We start from the raw sequence: 20,267 nt of genomic DNA, 5'->3' as shown, positions 1-20,267 counted from the left end.
ACCTTCACCTTATGACCCGTTACAGCTGATGTGAAAAAATAACATTTTGGATAGACTCTTAGTCTTAGAGTCTATTAAGTCTAGATCTCTTATAACTAGAGTCTAACTAGACATCTAGAATAATCTAGATCTAGTATACATCTAGAGTCTAGATCTAGTCAGAAGTAGAAGTCTAGCTAGATCTAGATTCTACATCTCAGTCTTCGAAACTTTTAATCTAGATTTTAGATAAGATTGTAATTATTAATTAATTGTCTAGATCTATCTAGATTCTAGAAAATTATACAATCAATCAAGAAATACATAAACATAAAATTAAAACAAACATTCAATAACATTGATTGTATGAGTATGATAATGATTGTTTCATTTTATCATTATTGACATTATCATGATTATCACTGATTATCAATCATTATGATTATGTCTTATTTATTTTACGTGCTCTTTCAATAACATTGTATGAGTATGAAAAAAAAAAAGTATATGATAATGATTGTTTCATTTTATCATTATTGACATTATCATGATTATCTCTGATTATCAATCATTATGATTATGTCTTATTTATTTTACGTGCTCTTTCAAGTCTTTAGACAGTTTAGTCAAGTTTAGTGACAATTTAGTCTTTGTATTTGTACTTTGTCAAGTTTGTCGACAAGAGAATTAATTTTATTATTAATTATAGGCCTACTATAAAACACAGTTTTATAAAAGTATAATTATTAATTAGTATAAACATTTATCTAGTCAATCTAGATAACTAAAAGTAGATTCTAGTAACTATGACTAGATAATAGTATATACTTTGTCGATGTAGAAATAGAATCATATCTGTCCCTAAAATCTAGAATATTAAGAATTTAGATCTATTCCTAGTATTATAGAATTTAAGTCATTGATTAAGTTTAACATGCATGACAAGATTGTGATTGTCACTAGATGACACGTGAACTTGAAATGCATAGGAGTTAGATCTAATTTGAAGTGGGAAGTAATATCTGTAATAGATAATAAGATAAGATTAAATATAGTATAATATAGAAATATAGGATTCTATAATGACAGCAATCAGTGCAGTTTAAACTGGGTTGGGTCGTGTCATATACATAGCCTCTGGATTTAGTTAGCTATATAATAGGTCCAAGACCATGCAAACCATACTAAATTTTCTCATGTTCCTATACTGTAACTGTCATAATACCATGAGAGGAAGGCCATACCAGCTTTGCCCATTATTGATGATCCCTTTTGTGGAAAAAGGGCAGACTTGTTAGGCTGGGTTGTAGGAGTTGTTATGGCACGATTAGGAATGAATTATTTGTTCCGGAAATAGGGGAAGTTATGACTTAGAGACAATGACGTGACTAGTAAAAACGAAATACCAGCCGACATAAACAGATGCTTTAGAGATAACCCTAAAATCCAATGATTCTATTCTCTGCTTAGATTCTATAACTCATACATCTTATCTTATCTTGTATCATGTAATCATCCTTCAACTAAGATTAAATTATTTATATATCTTAATCTTGAGACTAGAAGATGATAATTATAAATTCATATTCTTAATTAGAATAATCTGACTATCTGTGAATGAGACATTAAAATTGTCTAAGTGACAAAATCGGACGATTTACTAAAACCCTTGAATTATAATAATGATTATGAGCTTAAATGATTACTTCAAAGCAAAGATCGACTTAGAAAAAAGAAGAAAAAAAAGTCACATATCAGTATGAAACTCACTGTAATCCAATTCTTTTTTTCAGCATGTGTATTTTATTCTTCTGTCAAAGTGAACTTTGTTCCAGTGATGGCTATAAACTTATCCTAGCCAACAATAGAGATGAAGCCTGGAATAGACCAACACAGAAAGCTAATTTTTGGAATAATGGTCACTGTATCAGTGGTAAGTAACTAAGTAAGTAAGACTAATAAGAAAAAAACTGCAAATTAAAGAGCAGGATATATTTAAAACTTCAATTCATCCCTAGCCAAATGCACTGGTGGAGAGGCAGTATTTGAAAAGTTTATACTGCTTATATGTACTTTAAGCACAAAATAAGGACATTAACAGCTTCAGGCTTAAAAAAAAAAAAGAATGCTTTATCAAGAAAATGTTTTGTAAAATGCTTTAAATTTTTTAGATGTTACTTCAGATTCTCAAGATAATTAATATCCTAGCCCAAACCTCCCATTGGGGAATGGCGGCAGGCAGGGACCTTCATGACCACTGAACATCAGTCCACAAGACCAGGCAGTATCTTTCAGTACCTACTTTCAAGTTGTCCCCAGGATTATTGTTAAAAAAGAACAATTCTTTATGTACCTATCATGAAATCAGTTTATAAATAGTTGTCATAACAAGCCTAGTAGCTATAAGGACTTATTGTATAACAAAAACAAATAGCAGAATGATTTTTAGTATTTATATTAAATATAGAAATAGTAGAAAGCCTACCACTAAGACTGCTGGAAAAATTGAAAAAAAAAGGAACTACTAGAGTATTTTATAAAAATAAAAACTTGGTCGTATGAAATATGATACAAGAGGCTAAGTGCGGCCAACTTAGCTTGGCTTGGCTACCTAGAAGGGGGCTCGAGGTTCGATAACCGACTCGAGCAGAGTTGTGTTTACTGAGCGCCTAAAGGCAGCACAGAAAACCAATTCCTAGATACCCCCTCCCCCCCACTGGTCCACAAATGAGATTGGACCAAAGCGCTCTAAGCATGCTATAAGCATGAAAGTAGCACTATATAAAAGCTATAAATATATATATTCGAAATCCCCCCTTTCCAATTTAAAAAAAAAAAAGTTTTTGGCTTCTTTAATGACTAAATTATCAGAAGCAATGAACTTTGATTGTATGGACTTTTATCTGCAGCAAAGTTAGAATGTTTTCATTGTAAACTACATAAATAATTTTTATGTTTTGGCCAATACATGGTTTGACTATATAAAACTGTAATCAAAATTTCTTTGTTTGCTTTTTTTAATTTTTTAGATTGATATTTCTTTTTTTTAATTTTTGTTTCAATTCTGTATTAGAGTGATGTCAATTCTGTCATGGTGAAAAAAAAAAACATATTGACAGAAGAAAAATCTAGATGTTAATCAAAGAAACTATTCTAGAGTAAATGTAAAGCATTAAAAGAAAGAAAGACAAAATAAATGAGTTTTAATTGATGAAAAGGTTTTTCACAAGAAACAAACTTTTCAAAGTGATGAGAGCATTGTCCTGGAGATAATTTATTAAATACAAGTATTAATACTTATTTGTGTACAGAATTTCATAATAATAGGATGGCTGCCTGGTCGTGCAGTTTGGGCGCTGGATTGTCGTTCGGACATATCAATGGTACCTTGTTCAAACCCTGCCCGCTCCCATCCCCTGTCATCCTGAAGGAGGTTGGGACTAGGAAGTAAATTATCTTCAGCTCTGAAGGAGCATCCAAAACAATTAAAATATTTTACTAAAACATTTTATGTCTCATTTCAGGGTTAGATCTAATGCAAGATCGAGCAGGAGGAACATGGCTTGGAATGAATAAAGATGGACAAATTGGAGCACTGCTTAATATTCTTGGACAGCAAGATCACACTAAAGAAGGAAGAGGTTAGTATAAAAATTCATTGATCAAAAATATATATAAAATATAAAGATAGATCTAGCATCAGCCCCAACTAAAATACAAACATATTTCATACATAGCTCAGTAATGACATGCTAAGCCCATTTAGGGGTTTGAGTTGTGAGCAATGATATACAAATTTTATTTCAAAATCATTAGGTATAGCAGTATAGCCAGTTGGTATATACTAGTTTAAATAATATAATCAACATTTTCTCAGCGATTTCCTACTAATCATTTAACTATGAAACAAATTAGTTTTAATACCAGAAAAACATAAAAAGATACATTTAAAAAAAAAAAAAAAAAAGATTATACGAAGTGTAATCATATCAATTAGTTCAGATCCGTCATGTAATTAAATTTGTAATGAATCTAGAAATCTAGACCAGCAACAATAAATTTATGTCATTTGAAATATTTTTACCAATTGCTTTTGTTTAGCGCAATTTCATGCTTTTAGCTTTCTCCTTTCACTTAATTAGACTAGTTGGGAAAAGGGGATGGGGGAGGGAAGAAAGAAATGGATATCTGGGTGAATTTATACCAAAATTGTTTTTTAAAAGCTTATCATAAAGAAAAGGGAAAAACTTGAATTCAAATTTATAATGCATGCCTCATCAAGCTGACATTCTAACCACTCTGTTAATGAGCTGCTTATGACTATGGTATTGTTTAATTATGTATTTTTCGTTTCAAACTTAACTTCAAAGCAGCAACCTATAAAGGGGACTAATTCAGCTTATACCACCACTTTATTCAAGTACTATTTCTTTCCCTTGTTCAATACCATAAAAAAAAATTACCAATAGTTAATGAACTAATTGGTTAATTTTTTTTACATTAATGCCTGTGTTGTCAGGTGAAAGAAATAATTGTGCCAAATTTCAGCTTGATTTGAGATTGGGTTTCAGAGAAATAATGAGTAAAAAAAATTTTATCAGACAGACAGACAAAGTGAGGTAATACAAGCATTGTAAAAATGCCTTATTGTTTAAATTTATTTTTTTTGCAGGTTTTTTAGTGAGTGATTTCATTAGTGGAAAAAAAGACATACATAACTATGCAGAAGAGATTTTAGACAAAAAAGACAATTACAATGGATTCAACTTAGTTCTGTTTGATCTCAGGTCAGGCTGTTAATGAAAAAATTTGCAGGAAAAATTTCAGATTATTTTTTTATAAGACATTTTTTATTTATGTAAACAAATTCGATTCAGAGTTCAACGAATAAAAAAGACATCTAAAATTAAGTAGTTCTGTTCAACTAAAAAATTGGTGAATTGTATATGACATTAGGTTGTATCAGTTGCCTCAGAGAAAGAAAAAAAAATCCTTTTGCTGCTTATTAAATTTCTGCTAAATCTCTGTAATTTTGGGCACATCAACACATTCAGTATTGTAAATTGTAACTAACAGTTTAATGAGATCATCCCATGAGACCAAGGGCAAAGGTGTGGTCTATTTACACAAAAGCTGTGCTGCTAGACATTACTGCTAGCTATTACTAGTATGGCTAAAAAAAATAATGCAGGAATCCCTGGTAGACTAAGGGATATATAGAGACTAGTTGAAACATCTGGAAGCATCAAAGGGGAGACTAAAAAGTTGTAGAAGTTCGGTATGATAAATGAGGGCTATAATGTTGTATCGGAAAATAAAAATATAATAATGGATTACTATACTTGAGAAACAACTCTCACTTTTCAACTTACATTGTCTTTCAACTAATTAAGATTTAATTAATTGTTTAATCGCCTGTGTTCATGAGTATTATTCAACTAAAACTTTAAATTGCACCCACTTAAGTTGGAACAGAAAAACAAGTAAAATATAATAAATCCTTTTAAAAAAACAAAGCCTATCTAAAGGGTAAGAACTCTGCCCTTAAAACATAATCTGTAATGTACAAGCTATTTCCCTTATTCAATATCAAACAAAATAATCAATTACCAATAATTAATTGTCTAATTTGTTTTTTCTTATGAGTGAGTTGTTATAAGCTTTGTAAATGATTGTCAAACAGTCTGACAATATTTTCTATTACAAATCAAATATTCAATTATGTTTAGCTTAAAGATTACGACTTGCTTTGCCAACCTCTATAATAATTAGTATGCCCTAGTCACATTTAAACATCATTAACATTTCTTTTATTTTCAGTAAGCAAGAAGACTTCTTGCCAGCTAAGCCTGTATTTGTCAGTAACACTCTGAATTACTTCTCATGTATAAATTACAGATCCTTACCTTCTAATAGTAAGTCAATGAATATGTAATTTTTTTTAGTTAGAAAATATTGCAACAAAATTAACTATTTTAAAATGTAGTTTTCAAGGTTTTACATTTACTTTAATAAAAAGAATTACATGTATAACAGTTATATGTCTCCTTTTGTCTCGGAAGGCAATGGATGCACCCAAATTTCTTCTTTTGTTGCTTGGTGCAAGTTTTCAGTCAACTTGTCGTTTTCAGCTAAGCTCTAAGCACCCATTAGAGCAGGCAGGCTGTGGCGGATCAGCACCTAACTGACAGGGGGCTGCCCAAGTTGAAGCGGGCGGTGGCTGATCAATGAGGTGCGAATACCTTTCCCAATCAAGTTGGACTTATAACCCATAACTGTTGTCACCTGTGTTGTTTTAGACGCTTTGCGCATTCCTGGGCCTTAGATAAAGGGGTCATGGGTAGCCTATGGTCCCTCTCTCAGCCTTGCTGATGAGATCCTAAGGAATGGTTTGTGTTACATTTGTACCAGCTCAGTTGCAGAAGCGGCCGGAAGGAATGTCATAGTTGCTCTTTCCAACGCCTACGGGCTTCACTCCTGATTTTTCCTTGAGGTTGTCTCCTGAAGCCTCAGTACCGCAAGGCAGCGGGGGTAGAGTACCCCTCTCCTAGTTGAATTGCCTTACTAGGCTGACGAGCTTCATCTGCCCGAAGTTCCCGGTTTTTGTGGTGCCAGGTATCCGCCTGCCCCCCTTCACCTGTTCTGATTTTCTGAAAATTTCTTCTGATCCGATTTTATAGCAAAAAAAATCTGAAATTTTCCCTTTTTTTTTTTTTAAATCAATTTTTTTTTCTATTTTTTTTTTTAATTAAAAAAATCCGATTTTATTATTTTCCATTTTCGGAAGAATGCGAAATAAGATTTTTGATTTGTTTCGAACATGCACACATCCGGTCTTTTGACACATTTAAAGTTCTATTATTAGAATAATCTTGTGTTACTGTATTGACTTATCAGTCTGTCTGGATCTCGGTCTAGACTAGAGTGTTAAATTTGAATACTTTTGATCTAAATCTAGAGCATCTAGACTTCAATGGATGCTTGCAAGCTTCAGAGTATGATGCCCGGCCGCTATGTCCTATTAATTTTTGCTCTGTTACGATGGCCCCTAGATTTTTCTAATTTGAACCCTGCCTGCCTACTTCCATGAGTTCAAATGTGATTAGATTTAGACATCTAAATCTATTTCTGTTATAAGAATTATAAGATCTAGATCTATTATTCTATTAGACCTACCTACTGCGGCCATCTAGATCTAGGTCTAAATCTATATATTATACATGGGCGTAGCCAGGGGGGGGTTCTTGGGGTTCACCCCCCCCCCCGAAATGAAATCCCCCCCTGCAGGGGGGGGGAACGGAATTAAGTGACTGATTTTTGCTTTCATTTTGTTTATTTTAGGTTAGATTTTAATACTAAATCATCACTTACCACAGCACAGCCGAGGCAGTTTTGAGTTAAAAACCCTCTACCAGGGGGTTTTGAGTTTAAATCCCCCTACCAGGGGGTTTTGAGATTTTAAAAAACCCTATCAGGGGGTTTTGAGATACAAATCCCTCTACCAGGGGGCTTTGAGTTTAAAAACCCCCTACAGAGGGTTTTGAATTTTAAACCCCCTACCAGAGGTTTTTGCAGTTAAATCCCCCTCTTCTATAAAACAAAACAAAAAAATGCAAACAACAATCCCCAAATTCCAAAAGCACAGTTGAGGAAGATTTTGATTTTAACCCCCCCCTCCAAAATTTACGATAAACCCCATCTTCAATATAAAAAAAAAACAACAAATTACACACTCAAAATTCTATGAGCGTTGCCAAAGGGGTTTTGAGTTTAAATCCCCCTCCTCCAGATGGCTTTTTCTTTAAAGTTTAAAACCCCTCCAGATGGTTTTGAGTTTAAAATTCCCATACAGAGCGTTTAGAGTTGAAAACATCTCTCTTCAATATTATTTTAAAGCAAACTACAGTCACCAAATTCTAAGATCGTAGCTAAATGGGGTTTTGAATTAAAAACAAAACAAAAAAAAACTCCAGAGATTTCTTAGTTTAAAACCCCTCAACAGATGATTTGACGAAAAAACTTTCCTTTTCGATATAAAATCTAAAGCGAAATACAGGCATGTAATTCCAAGAGCGTAGTCAAGAAAGGTTACAAATTTCTACCAGTGGCTTGGGCTCCATTAATAAAGTGTGAATAGTCTTCTGCCGAAATTGAAAATCATTAAATGTGTCTCAACAAAGATGGCTAAGACAGATTTTAGGAGTCAGTCATAGAGATTGGGTCTAAATCAAAGAAATCATATGCCGAGCTGTAAGTCGAATCCTTAGTAAGGTTGTGACAGAACGTCGCATGAGGTTTTGCGGGACATGTTCTCACACACAAAATGAATTACGCAAAATAAGAGTTGCGGAAACAGCTTGTAAGAATAGCACATTAGGTTTTTGAAATAAAACTTTTTAATAGCAAGATAATGCACTGTAGATACCTCAGAATATGCATTTTGTTGGCTTTCAATACCAGAAATAGTGCTCGGCGGCGGGGCTTCGCCCCGCGCTCCCCAGATCCCCTTGCTAGCAAGGGCGGGGAGTCTACAATAAACAATAAACATCTTCCGAAAGGGTCAGAATGTAATAAAGATTAATTATGTACACACACACATATATATATATATATATAAATATATATATATAATTTTTTCCTCGGGGGGAATCCCAAAACCCTCCCCGAAAAAAAATCCTGGCTACGCCCATGATATTATATATATAGATTTTATAGATGCAGGCCTATACCTTACATGACTATAGACACTATTGTCACATAGTGAGTTACTGAGTATAAGTCTGATAGAATATACTCATATAGATCTAATAATAATATATTGGATCTAGAGTCACTGGAGAGATGTAGTGAGAAATATATGTTAAATTTTTTTCTATATCTTAACTAATAACTAATCATTACTATTCTTTAAATGCCCAGTGTGATAGAGATCCACTTCCTGTAAACAACTTTATCAGCATGAAAAAGAGTCACATAAGAAGCCTCAATATATGCAGTTTTATTGCTAAACATTCTGTTCCTCTAAGCATATTGCTCCTCATCTGGTTGTTCTTCCTTGTCTTGCTTAAGAACTCAGCAGAGATTCAGCAGCTTTCTCTCAATTGCTTTTCAAAGCATTTTTGGTGGACTTCATGTACAAAGTTTAATAAACAGTTTCTCCTGTACAAAATTTAATAATCAGTGAAACAAACAGAAGTGTAGCTCATACTTTTGAAGTATTTCCAAAACTCAAGCATGTTTTGACTTTCAAACACATTTACTCTTTATAGTTGTTTGAGAGAGAAGTTGTTACAATACCAGTAAAGCAATTATCTATTATAGAAAGCTCAGACTGCCTGGACCTAGATATAAAGCATCTGCAAAAAAGCTTTCTCCTCTCATCTATATATACAAACAATAGTGCCTTGCATGCATTTTGTGTGCATGTGTGCAGTAAAGCTTGTGCAGTGTAATTATTATGTAATACAACATTATTTAAAGAAAATATTAAATAAAATGATTCTACATAACTTTTAAAAATTCAGCAAAATTTTTTTTTGTTGCCGCGCCTGGGGGGGGGGTACAAAATTTCCAAAAATTTGTTTAAAGTCTGTTCCCATCACTGATGTTAGTAAGAGCAGTTTTACTGGGCTTAATATCTAAGCCCCACAGTATTTAAACAACAAAAAAAGCATAAAGTTTCTCCTCCAACAAAGTACCCCTTTCAGTGACAGAACTTGCGATCTATGGGGCAGATGATGTAGAGCATAAGTTTTCTTTAGCTGACAGTTAACAAGAGTGTTATGTGGCCAACACAACAACCAACCTCCATCATATTTCAGATATTTTTTAAAGGGGTGTCTTAAAAATCCTGAAGTTCAGAATCTCTGTCTTCACTGGGATTCGAACTGAAGACCCCTTTAGTTCTGAGGCTAAACGTAGAGAGCAAATGTAATATTTTTAAGAAAAGGACACTTTTCATCATTCATCAAACCCAATGAAACTGATAATAATTTGCCCTTCTTGTGCTCCAAAGTATATTTAGGGATACTTTTTAACTTTGACAACCAGATATAGTCCACAAGCTGCCCAGAGCAACAGAGCATTTGAGAAGAACATCATGTTGTTTTTCTTCCTTGTTTTCATTTTTATGTTGAAGCGTTTAGATGTCTAGACCAGTATATGAGATGAACTATGCAGAGGTTTCCAAATCAGGGAGCTCTTCATATAGTTTTCTTTCTATTGTGGTGTTTTGGGGCCAGTGTCTTGTTTGGGCCTCTTGATAAAGAATGCAGTTTTGAACGACATGGTCAGAATTCTCTGGCGACACTCCTCAAGGACTGATTTCACTGGTTCCAATTTTGAGCTTCCGGTACATATGTTGTCTCATTCTGTTGTGTCTGGTTCTGAGTCGAAAGATTAAGTGCTGATCTTGTGGGGATAGCTTATAATAAGTGTCATCTTTCTTGTGACTCGGATGAGAGCTTGTCCATTTCTCATTTATTTTATTCACTATTAGTTTCTTCTGGATCGAGTGCAATGTTTAATTGTGTGTTTGTTCTCCCACTCTTGGTAAATGTGTCAGCCTTCTCATTTCCTTCTAGTTCTATATGTTTGTTTGTAAAATGTTTTACATGTTTCGGATGTTCCTTCAGAGTTGAAGATAGTTTACTTCCTAGTCCAAACCTCCCGCAGGACGACAGGGGATGGGAGCGGGCAGGGTTTGAACCCTCGAACGTTGATAAATCCGAATGACAGTCCAGCGCGCTAACCGCACGACCAGGCAGATTAAGAATTACTGGTGATACTACCTAGTCTAGTTCAGTATTAATCTATGCTGTACAATAAATAAAAAAAACATTTTATTTTTTTTTTGTAAATTAATTAATATTTTGCTAGCATGTGGCTAAGTGGTACAGCGCTTGGCTTCTGAACCTGTGGGCCCTGGGTTTGAATCTTGGTGAAGACTGGGATTTTGAATTTCAGTATTTTTAGGGTTCTCTGAGTCCAACCAACTTTAATGGGTACCCGACTTTAGTTGGGGAAAGTAAAGGCTGTTGGTCATTGTGTTAGACACATGATATCCTGCTTGCTAATCTTTGGCCAAATAAACAGATGACCTTAACATCATTTGCCCTATATCTGAAAGAGGAACTTTAATTTTTTTCTCTGATATTTACTGTTTGTCTAAAGTCAGGATAAATGCTGAGAATTCTGTATGGACTACATGTTTAATTTGCAAATGATTATTAAACACTAACAGGAATAGCTTAAATTTTATTTAGTTTTTGGTCCAGTTTTAAAAGTTTCAGAATAGTTTACACCTCCATCCTAGAAGAGTAAGGTTAAAGGAATTAGGTTATGCTGAATTAAGTTCACAAAGGCAGATTAAGTTTAATGCCCTAGCTTGTATTGCCAGATTTTTACTTGTATTTTGATTGGGTAGCCAGTACAATGACTTTCCTCTCCCAAACACATCTCAGGTTCTAACAGAACATAGTGACCTTAGAAATGTCAATAAATTTTTTTTTTTTTTTTTTTTTAATTCTCCTGTAGGATTTAAACCTGGGACCATCAGCTTGACAACCAAACATTATTTATTAGAAATAAAGGATATACAAAAACACATTTTTATAATAATTTTAATTGTTGAACTTTTTTTTAGTGAAACAATTATTTTGATAAATTAATCGTTAACAATGTTTATGAAATCTAAACAGCTATTTTTGGTGTGTCAGCTTGACTACCAAACATTATTTATTAGAAATAAAGGATATATACAAAAACACATTTTTATAATAATTTTAATTGTTGAACTTTTTTTAGTGAAACAATTATTTTGATAAATTAATCGTAAACAATGTTTATGAAATCTAAACAGCTTTTTTTGGTGTGTCAAACTCACCGTTGGAATTTCCACTTCAGAAAGTTGTGCAAGGCAGACAAAAGTTTGGCCAGATAGTCTCCAAATATCCAAAAGTGAGCACAAAAGACCTCCTTCTAGAAAACCTCTTACAACTTATGTCTGATAAAACACAGTAAGTCTTAGCAAAATAAACTTTAAAACAAAATCATGCCCAAAAGCTGTTAAGTCCTGTCAATGTACTAATATTTCTATTTCTACTTTATTTATTAGACTTTTGCCTGACCCAGTTTTAGAAAAAGCTGGCACAAGTGTTGGCTATAGCCCTGATAGAATTGGTCAACAGTCAGCAATCAATGTTATTTCTCCGCAGGCAAGATATGGAACAAGGTCAGTCATTTTGTTTTAGAAATTGAATGAAACATAAGTATATGTAATACTTGGAACTAACTTAGATAATCTCCAAAATTTAAAAATACTACTATTGAAGGATTTATTTTTTTAAGTTTTGATAATATCAAAAGATTTGAGTTTTGTAGTTAAGGTTTCCTGACATCTGGGATTTAGAGTATACCCTATGTGTAAGTTGGATCACTTTTCAGTTTTTTTTAAGAATTTAACTATGATGCATCTTTTCACCAGCTAACTTAGTGCAGCACTCTGTACCCACTGGCACTGCAAATTTTAGTAAACTTATAGCTGTACAGCATTAAAAAAAAAGTACCCTTTTCAGACCCATGTCCCCTGAGCAGAAATAGGCAACCAATCTCGGCCATGCTTCCTGTTGTGAGATAGTTATTTATTTCTTTTCAATCTCTGAGCCACACTACATTAAGATCGTTTTTTATCTCTGTAATAACAAGTCAGCATCCTATTTTGGAGCTACCTTCAAGAAATTTGTATTCCTCATTTATTTTGTTTGTTTTATTTTATCGTATCAAACATTACATCTAATCGAAGCTCCTGCAGGATTGTAGAGGATTAAAGTTGTCAGGGCTCAAACTTTGTGATGACAGTTTGAATCGCATACCAGAAGACCAGGCAGCTGTTTCTTTGGAAGTGTTGCTGTTTAGGGGAAGAAGGGACCAAATCCAGTTTACAATTTGTTTTTTTTAATACTAAATATGTCTTGAATGTTCCTTCACAAATGAAAACATTATATTTTGCAGTGTTTGAAGTCCAGACCATTGTGATGACAGTCTGCATCATCTTCACTTAGTCTGTTGAACCTTGAACTGTTGGGGCATCTCACATGATCTGTCAACTGTCTTCCTCCATTCCTGTCTTTTGTCTTGAGTAGAATCTCTTCTAGAGATAGGCCTGTCCATTCTTAAATGTTGTCTTTCCATCCCTATTTTTGTGTCTCTTCTTCTTTTTCCTGGTACAGTTCCATGAAGGAAGGTCTTTACATGCCCTGAGGACCTTGTGATATTACCTAAAAGTTTTAGGGTTTTTTTTACTGTGGTCAGCAAGTCATCGTGGGACCCAATGGCCATTGTGATCCTGTTCCCAATCTCTTTATTTGTAATGTAGTCTTTGTAGTTGATACCTAAGATCTTTCTCAATTCTATTGCTAGGATCCTCTTCTTTAGTTCTGTTAGCGTCCAAGATTTGCAAGCATACTAGAATGTGGCCATGACCAATAGCGCATCAGTCTGGTTTTAGTGCCGAGGGCTTAACCTTTGTCTTTCCAAATTGTTATGAGCTTAGCAAAAGTAGTAGTTTAGGTTCTTTCAATTCCTATGTCTGAAACAGTAGCTCCAAGGTATTTAAAATTACTGACACTTACCAGCTTTTCGCTTCCAATACTGATGCCGATGGCTATTGGTCATGATGTGAGGGTTTTTTTTGCTGCAGAAGTAATATCTATGCAGATCACCAAGTTAACTAGCTCTTTTTCTGTCCCATACTGCACCTTCAAGAAGGAGCAGTGGCTGAGCAGTAAAGCGCTTGGTTTCCGAACCGGGGCCAGGGTTCCAATCCTGGTGAAGACTAGGATTTTTAATCTTGGGATCTTCGGGCCCCCAGCTCTAATGGGTACCTGACATTAGTTGGGCAAAAGTAAAGGCGGTTGGCTGTTGTGCTGGTCACATGACACCCTTGTCAACTGTAGGTCACGAAACAGATGACTTTACTACTTTACTGCACCTTCATAAAATACTCTTTATCAACTATCTTTAACTATAAAAAAGTGTGAATTATTTTCATTCCATTGACATTTTTTTTTTAATGACATTTTCTTTCAAATGACTTTTTTATTTTCAGGACCTCTACAATTATCCTGGTGGATGGTGCTAATAATGTGGATTATGTGGAGAGAACTGTGGACCCAGAAAACACTGACAGTACCATTTCAACAGTCATTCACCAACACTTTAGTCTTTTACCTTGTGAATAATGAGTATGTCAGAATTTACTTTCTAATGTCTCTTGTACACTCAGGTTGAACATACCATTGTCCATAGAACATCTATTTATTAGTCTTTTAAGTCCATTGATCACGTGTCCCTAGTCTGGATTATTTTCTATTTATTAAACCTCAAAATTATTGGTCATATCTTATGCATGGAATGCTTTCAGTTTATCAGACTTCAAGTCCCTAGATTTTATCCCATGTATGAAATTCAGTCTTCTTATTAAATATCAAGTCCCTAGATTTTGTTCCTGTATGATATTAGTGCTCAAGTCCCTAGACCATGATCTTAGCTTAAAATGTCTATTACTTTTTAGACCTTAAATTTTTGTATACAATGTTTTTCTGTTTTAGCCTATAGTTCTCAAATCTTTACAGTCGTGCTAATGTAACCACCCTAAAGATATGTTCAGTTATATGATTATTACCTTGTGTATATAGATGGTTGTTTATTTGTTCTACTTATTAAAGAATATTTTTTACCAGTATTTATTGATCACTTTCCACACCATGTTTAGAATATATATATATATATATATATATATATATATATATATATATATATATATATATATAATTTGTCCCTTGTATTTCGATGATGACTATCTCTGTCATCAGGGGGTGGGGGGCTGAGGGCATTGCACTGTAGTTTTGTGCCGTGACTGATATACCCTATATAATATAAGCCAAGAATACCAGGCACACTATTCCAACTTGATCCTGTGTGGATTTCCATAACTTTGTGCTTTGTCATTTTTTGTCTTGGGGGAATAGTATGATGAATCATATCCTGCAAACCCAAATGTATTTCATGGTTTAACCCAATTCACCTGTGATACGCTAATTTTGTTCATGTGCTTATATGTGCCTAAAATATCAATTTACAGAAAAGAAATATTTTCACAATGTTTTGTTTTGTAAACATTGCCTTATAAATAGTAAATTATTGTCACATTCACCTTGGGAAATTGTAAGGTCTACATTTGGGTGTCCCAAATTTTACAGCCATCAAAGCTGTTGGGTTTTTTTTTAATCTGAAACCCAAGGAGAAACATAAAGAATCTGTTTGAATGCTATCAAAGCTGGGTTTATTTGTTTTTCTTCAATTAAATTTGAAACATGCAGTTGTGTATATGGAGGTGCTGTGGCTGAGTGGTAAAATGCTTAGCTTCCGAACTGGGGACATGGGTTCGATGCCTGGTGAAGACTGGGATTTTTAATTTTCGGATCTTTGGGTGCCTCTCAGTTCGCCCAGCTCTAATGGGTACTTGACATTAGTTGGGGAAAAGTAAAGGCGGTTGCTTGTTGTGCTGGCCACTTGACATCATAGTTAACCGTGAGCCACAGAAACAGATGATCTTTACATCGACTGCTCTATAAATTTCAAGGTCTGAAAGGGGAACTTTACTTTTTTTTTTTTTACTTTAGTTGTGTATATGTTATACTCAGGCAACAACTCACTATACACTGCATACCAGTTTAGTTTGCTTTAAATTCAGGCTTTGTCTGCTTGATATAGCTCCTCCTTCGTGGTCAAAGATGAGCACATTTCTCCATTCCTATGAATTCGAAGATGACTGTAAAGTCCAATCCTAGCTATAAAAAAACTGGCTGCATACATGGCATGAATGAGTTGTGTCAACTGCTGACAGGCCTTCTACTTCTCTCAACGTTATGTTGGCTCTGCTTGCAAGCTTCATGGTAAAATCATTATTAAATAAATAAATGAATGACTTCAGGCACAGATGGACTATTTCTTCCTTTCAATTTTGAAATAGTTTCCTAACAGAAAAGCCTCTATTGTTTTAGTGCTATCTATCACATTTTCTCAAAAGCACTTGTGAAAATTCTATTCCTCCATCATCTTCCTATTATTCATTATAAGAGCATCTTTTTGATTTCTGAAAGCGAACCCATTTTTGTTAAAATTATTGTATGCGCATATATATAACCCTTTTTTAAACATGGAAAAATAGCTGCATAAATAAATACAGCATTTAAAGCTCATTATATCTCACATCTGAAATAGGTTCAAAGGTTGTGTTTTTTTTTTTGATCCTCTAAAATGGTCCCTTTGTTTTAAAAGTGTAAATATTTTTTATGTACACAGATCTAAACTATTTTTAAAATAAAGATATAAAAAAGCAGTTCATATTGATCAAAAGTTGTGTATGATGTACACTACCCACATGAACACTATCCACGACTGTTGCTGTGATTTCGGTGTGAGTTTTGAGTGCAATGTAATTTATGAGTAAGACTGAATCACAGGTGTTGCCCACTCCCTTTATTATCTGGTGTGTTCTTTTTTTTTTTTGTGTATGTGCGAAAAATTTACAGATAATATGAAACTCTAGAAACTTTTAAGATTTTATATGCACTTATATTAACTTCTAATTTTTTAAACAAAACATAATTTTGGGACGCCCTATTCTGCTTTCTATTTAATGTTTGGACAATAGTCAGTAGAAAGTCTACAATATTGGTACTGGTAGTACATGCATAATGAAGACCAGAATTTTTCACCCCTTTTTTTTCAAGTACACTTGGTTGATTTTTAATTTCAGCAGACCAAAAGATACGCAAAATGGAATGACCAGTTATCCAGACTAATTCTTTGATTTTTCCCAATATTCTTGTACAAAGTGAAATTTTCAGCATTAGTTTTGAGTAGCTGGCTACTAATAGATCTATTAATTATTCCCAGAGGTGTGTATTTAACTGAATAATCAATAAGAGCGATTCAAAAACTGCACTTTAAAATCAGTTTGAGTGGGCATCGTTAATTCATGTCAGTTAAATTTGTTTCAAAGTTGTTGTTTTTTTGTTTTGTTTTGTTTTTTTATGTTTATTTTAAATATTATTTTTAGGACCAACTTAGTAAAAAGAAAAGTTTGCACTGCCTGCTATTATCTGCTTATTTTGGTTTTGTATCTTTTTAAAAAAATCTTTTATTTATTTTTTTAATCATGCTATTTGCTTGTTTTTTTTTCCCTTAAAAATGTTTAATTAGTGTTCACTTTTACTTTTGCTGTATATTTATGTATGCCTATTGAATTAACAAATGTAGGAGGTGCTTTAAGGTTAACCCTATTTACATATTATTAAGTCAATTTCTTTTTATACTCATTAAAAACGAACAGTATTAAAGACTCACTGTCTCAATACAGTCACTAGAATCTAGGTTTGCTAGCTTGTTATCATTAATAAGAAGAAAGGTTTTTTGGCCTTTAATGTTCTTTAAGTAAGTACCCCTTTCAGACTTTGCAATCTCAAGGGCAGATGATGTAAAGATCATCTTTTTCTATGGTCGAGGAGGGTTAACGGCCAGCTCAAAGACCAACCATATTACTTTCCTCAACTCAATTCAGGTACCCATTAGATTTGGGTGAACTCAGTAAAAATCCCGAAATTAAGTATCCCAGTCTTCACCAAGATTTGAACCTGGGACCACTTGGTTCAGAAACTAACTGCTTTATCACTCCTCCACCACGCCCCTTAATGTTCTTTAACAAGAAGTGAATTGAGGTTAGATCAATTATTCAACCAGAGTTTACTAAGTGGGTTTTTTTTTATCTTTTCAACTGCTTCTATTCTTTACCCAGTATTTAACCCGAACATTTCATTTTAAAATCTTGGTCTTCAATGTAATGTCCTTATTCTCTTGTTAATTGCTAAAGGTTTAAGTGCAGGGTAGATGCTGCAGAGTTGAGTCTCTTCACTTCTGTGGACAGATATGTGCTTTGCACAGTGGCATCACCATGACTCTACATTCCTAAGAGGATGTTTTGGTGTTGATAGAACTGGATAGAAAATGAATTATAGTTGTCTAAAGTAGACTCTACATTGTCCTGTACATAACCTAAATATTCTTTTAACAAAAAAAAAATTCATCTTTTTTTATTGGATTGAGAAGGTATTGATCTTCAGCTGTGTAACATAACAGTGTCGTGCAGTCACAATACCCTCCCAAGCATTGACATGAATTTTCCACCTTTACCAACAAATAAGTTTTAAATTTAAAACGTACACAGGCTTGCTTTAGATTCGCTCCACAAAGACATATCTATGTTTCAGCTTTAGATCATTAAAGTTTATTACTCTTTTCGCTTGCAGGTTTAAAAAAAAAACAAATGTGCTGTCAGGTTGTTTTTCTCTTTTTGTTTTGTTTTTGCAGCAAGGGCATTAACTTAGAAACACGTCTGCACATGCATGGTCATTCGTTGGTTGTACAATTAACTTTGGCTTTAACCTGATACATGTTTCCGGCTCTAAATTTGTGCATTATCAATAAATTATTCAGCTTGCTTTGGATTGTGTGTCGGGGCTTTGTTTCTGTTGGGTTTAGAATCTAGAAAGAACTGTTGTTAGATCTGAGCAGTTTGCAGGTTTCAAGTAAGTATTGTGCGCTTTTTGTGTTTTAATCACGCAGATTTAGATTTCTTTTGGTTCTACGCTATTCTACAATATCAGTTTATTTCGGATACTTTTGTTTTCAATTGGATTGAATTTCTTTTTTTTTAAAAGGGCACCTAATCTAAAAATTTTTCGATTGGTACACATAATATTGTTGACGAAAGGCTTTTTGGAAAGAGATTGATATTTAACGATTTGTTTTGATACCAGATCTAGAAGAATACAACCCTACTCAGATAAACTAAATGGTAGTATATATGATCTTTTTTATAATCCATTCCATCACCGAACCCACGACTCACGGGGGCATTAAAAAGATAGCCGTTAATTAGTTTTGAGAAAAAAGTGTAAGGACACTGTATCTATTACTCGTGAAAGAATATGGGCCCCACGTTCACTAGGGTGTCTTTCATGAATTAAAATAGTATAAACTACTCGATAAAGTTGCTAGAAACTAGGCTTATCACTTTGTTGGCCCTACAGCAAGATATGAACTGAGGTTGGGGAATCCATTTTCCAGCGAGAGTTCAGAAAGCTTCAAACTACATAGCTTCTTGCATTTCAGTTGACCTGTTTTGGCTTCGGCTTCTGTTATTTACACGGTGTTTCTGACTTGAATAATTCATGTTTAAATCTTTACCGTAAATGTAGTAGAAACCTTTTTTGTTTGTTTTACACCTATCTTTTTTTGTTGGCAACAACACTACTTGAACCCGGGCCCACAGGTAGGCCTACATAGCTATTTCAAGGGCCTACAAGTAGGCCTACATTGCTATTTCAAGGGCCTACAAGTACCTTGCTAGTTGCTACGCCACTGTTTCCACATGGACAAAATCATCCCTGCGTCCCCCCTACCCCACCCAGCTGTCAAAAGTTATAGCTACTAATGACAGCTCACAGCTGGTATGAAGCGCGCAAAATCTATAATTGAATCTAGACCGTTAATTAAAGAATGTTTTGTAAGTGGACTTAAAGTTAAAAAAAAAAAAAAGTAAAATGTTTAAAAAAAAAACATTGTTGAGTAAAGCTTGTAGAGGGAAAAGAATTGCACATTTATGTCATATCAATTCATATTTTGATTTACTTGCCATTTTTCTACAGTAGTCAAAATTAATTCATTGGTTAATATTTTTTTTTAATTAATTCATGTTTCAACTTGATGCGATACCGGGAAGTGGGAGGAATAACTGTAAAAACTTTGTATCAGACATCAGACTGATGAAGTGAGTTGATAGAAGCTTTGTCAAGAGTTACACATGAAGTAATCGTAAGGTCTATGAGAACTTCACTAAGACAGTGAATATGGTGAAATGTTCATTGTATGCTATCCTCGCACAGACGCGCAAATGTGCTGATTCATTGAAAATGTTTTGTAAAGATGTTTGACATATTTCGGATGTTCCTCCAGAGTTGAAGAAAATTTACTTCCTAGTCTAAACCCCCCTCTCAGGGCGACGGGGAATGGCAGTGGGCAGGGAATGAACCCGGGACCCTTGGAGAAGTCCGAACGACCAGGCAGCCATTTAGAATAGATCTAGTTCATTGTGGTCAAGATTCGAACCCGGGACCCCGTTTCGAAAACCAAGCGCTTTACCGTTCAGTCACCGCACCTCCAAT

General features: G+C 34.1%; 2 protein-coding genes across 5 annotated transcripts in view; both read left to right on the top strand.

Annotated features, from left to right (window-relative positions):
- The first annotated feature begins 35 nt into the window (after positions 1-35).
- LOC106073277 (transport and Golgi organization 2 homolog) lies at positions 36-18,548 on the top strand. Of its 4 annotated transcripts, none has more exons than XM_056005468.1 (8): positions 36-236; positions 1,773-1,912; positions 3,504-3,620; positions 4,652-4,766; positions 5,800-5,894; positions 11,840-11,996; positions 12,095-12,211; positions 14,087-14,772. In XM_056005468.1, the coding sequence occupies exons 2-8, from the start codon at positions 1,774-1,776 to the stop codon at positions 14,217-14,219; spliced, it is 873 nt and encodes a 290-aa protein (XP_055861443.1). In that variant the 5' UTR covers positions 36-236; position 1,773; the 3' UTR covers positions 14,220-14,772. The 4 variants fall into 4 exon arrangements, with proteins under 4 accessions (XP_055861443.1, XP_055861442.1, XP_055861444.1 ...); XM_056005467.1 differs by lacking the exon at positions 36-236 and adding an exon at positions 249-349; XM_056005469.1 differs by lacking the exon at positions 36-236 and adding an exon at positions 327-343.
- Positions 18,486-20,267, top strand: part of LOC106073278 (piwi-like protein 1) — a 41,630-nt gene continuing 39,848 nt past the window's right edge. The window contains exon 1 of the mRNA XM_056005466.1: positions 18,486-18,629. The gene's annotated coding sequence lies outside the window, so the exon portion shown is untranslated. The remainder of the gene's footprint in view (positions 18,630-20,267) is intronic.

This window comes from Biomphalaria glabrata, chromosome 12, assembly GCF_947242115.1.
Source record: "Biomphalaria glabrata chromosome 12, xgBioGlab47.1, whole genome shotgun sequence".
NCBI classification, from domain to species: domain Eukaryota; kingdom Metazoa; phylum Mollusca; class Gastropoda; family Planorbidae; genus Biomphalaria; species Biomphalaria glabrata.
Note: the sequence above shows the minus strand (reverse complement) of the source record. Positions and strands in the feature narration are given on the sequence as shown.

Bases quoted from the DNA above. Each gene is read 5' to 3' on its own strand.
- LOC106073277 (XM_056005470.1), top strand. From the start codon at position 1,774: ATGTGTATTTTATTCTTCTGTCAAAGTGAACTTTGTTCCAGTGATGGC. The intron at 3,621-4,651 runs GTTAGTATAAAA...TTTTTTTTGCAG, and splicing joins TCACACTAAAGAAGGAAGAG to GTTTTTTAGTGAGTGATTTC. The intron at 12,212-14,086 runs GTCAGTCATTTT...TTTTATTTTCAG, and splicing joins CAGGCAAGATATGGAACAAG to GACCTCTACAATTATCCTGG.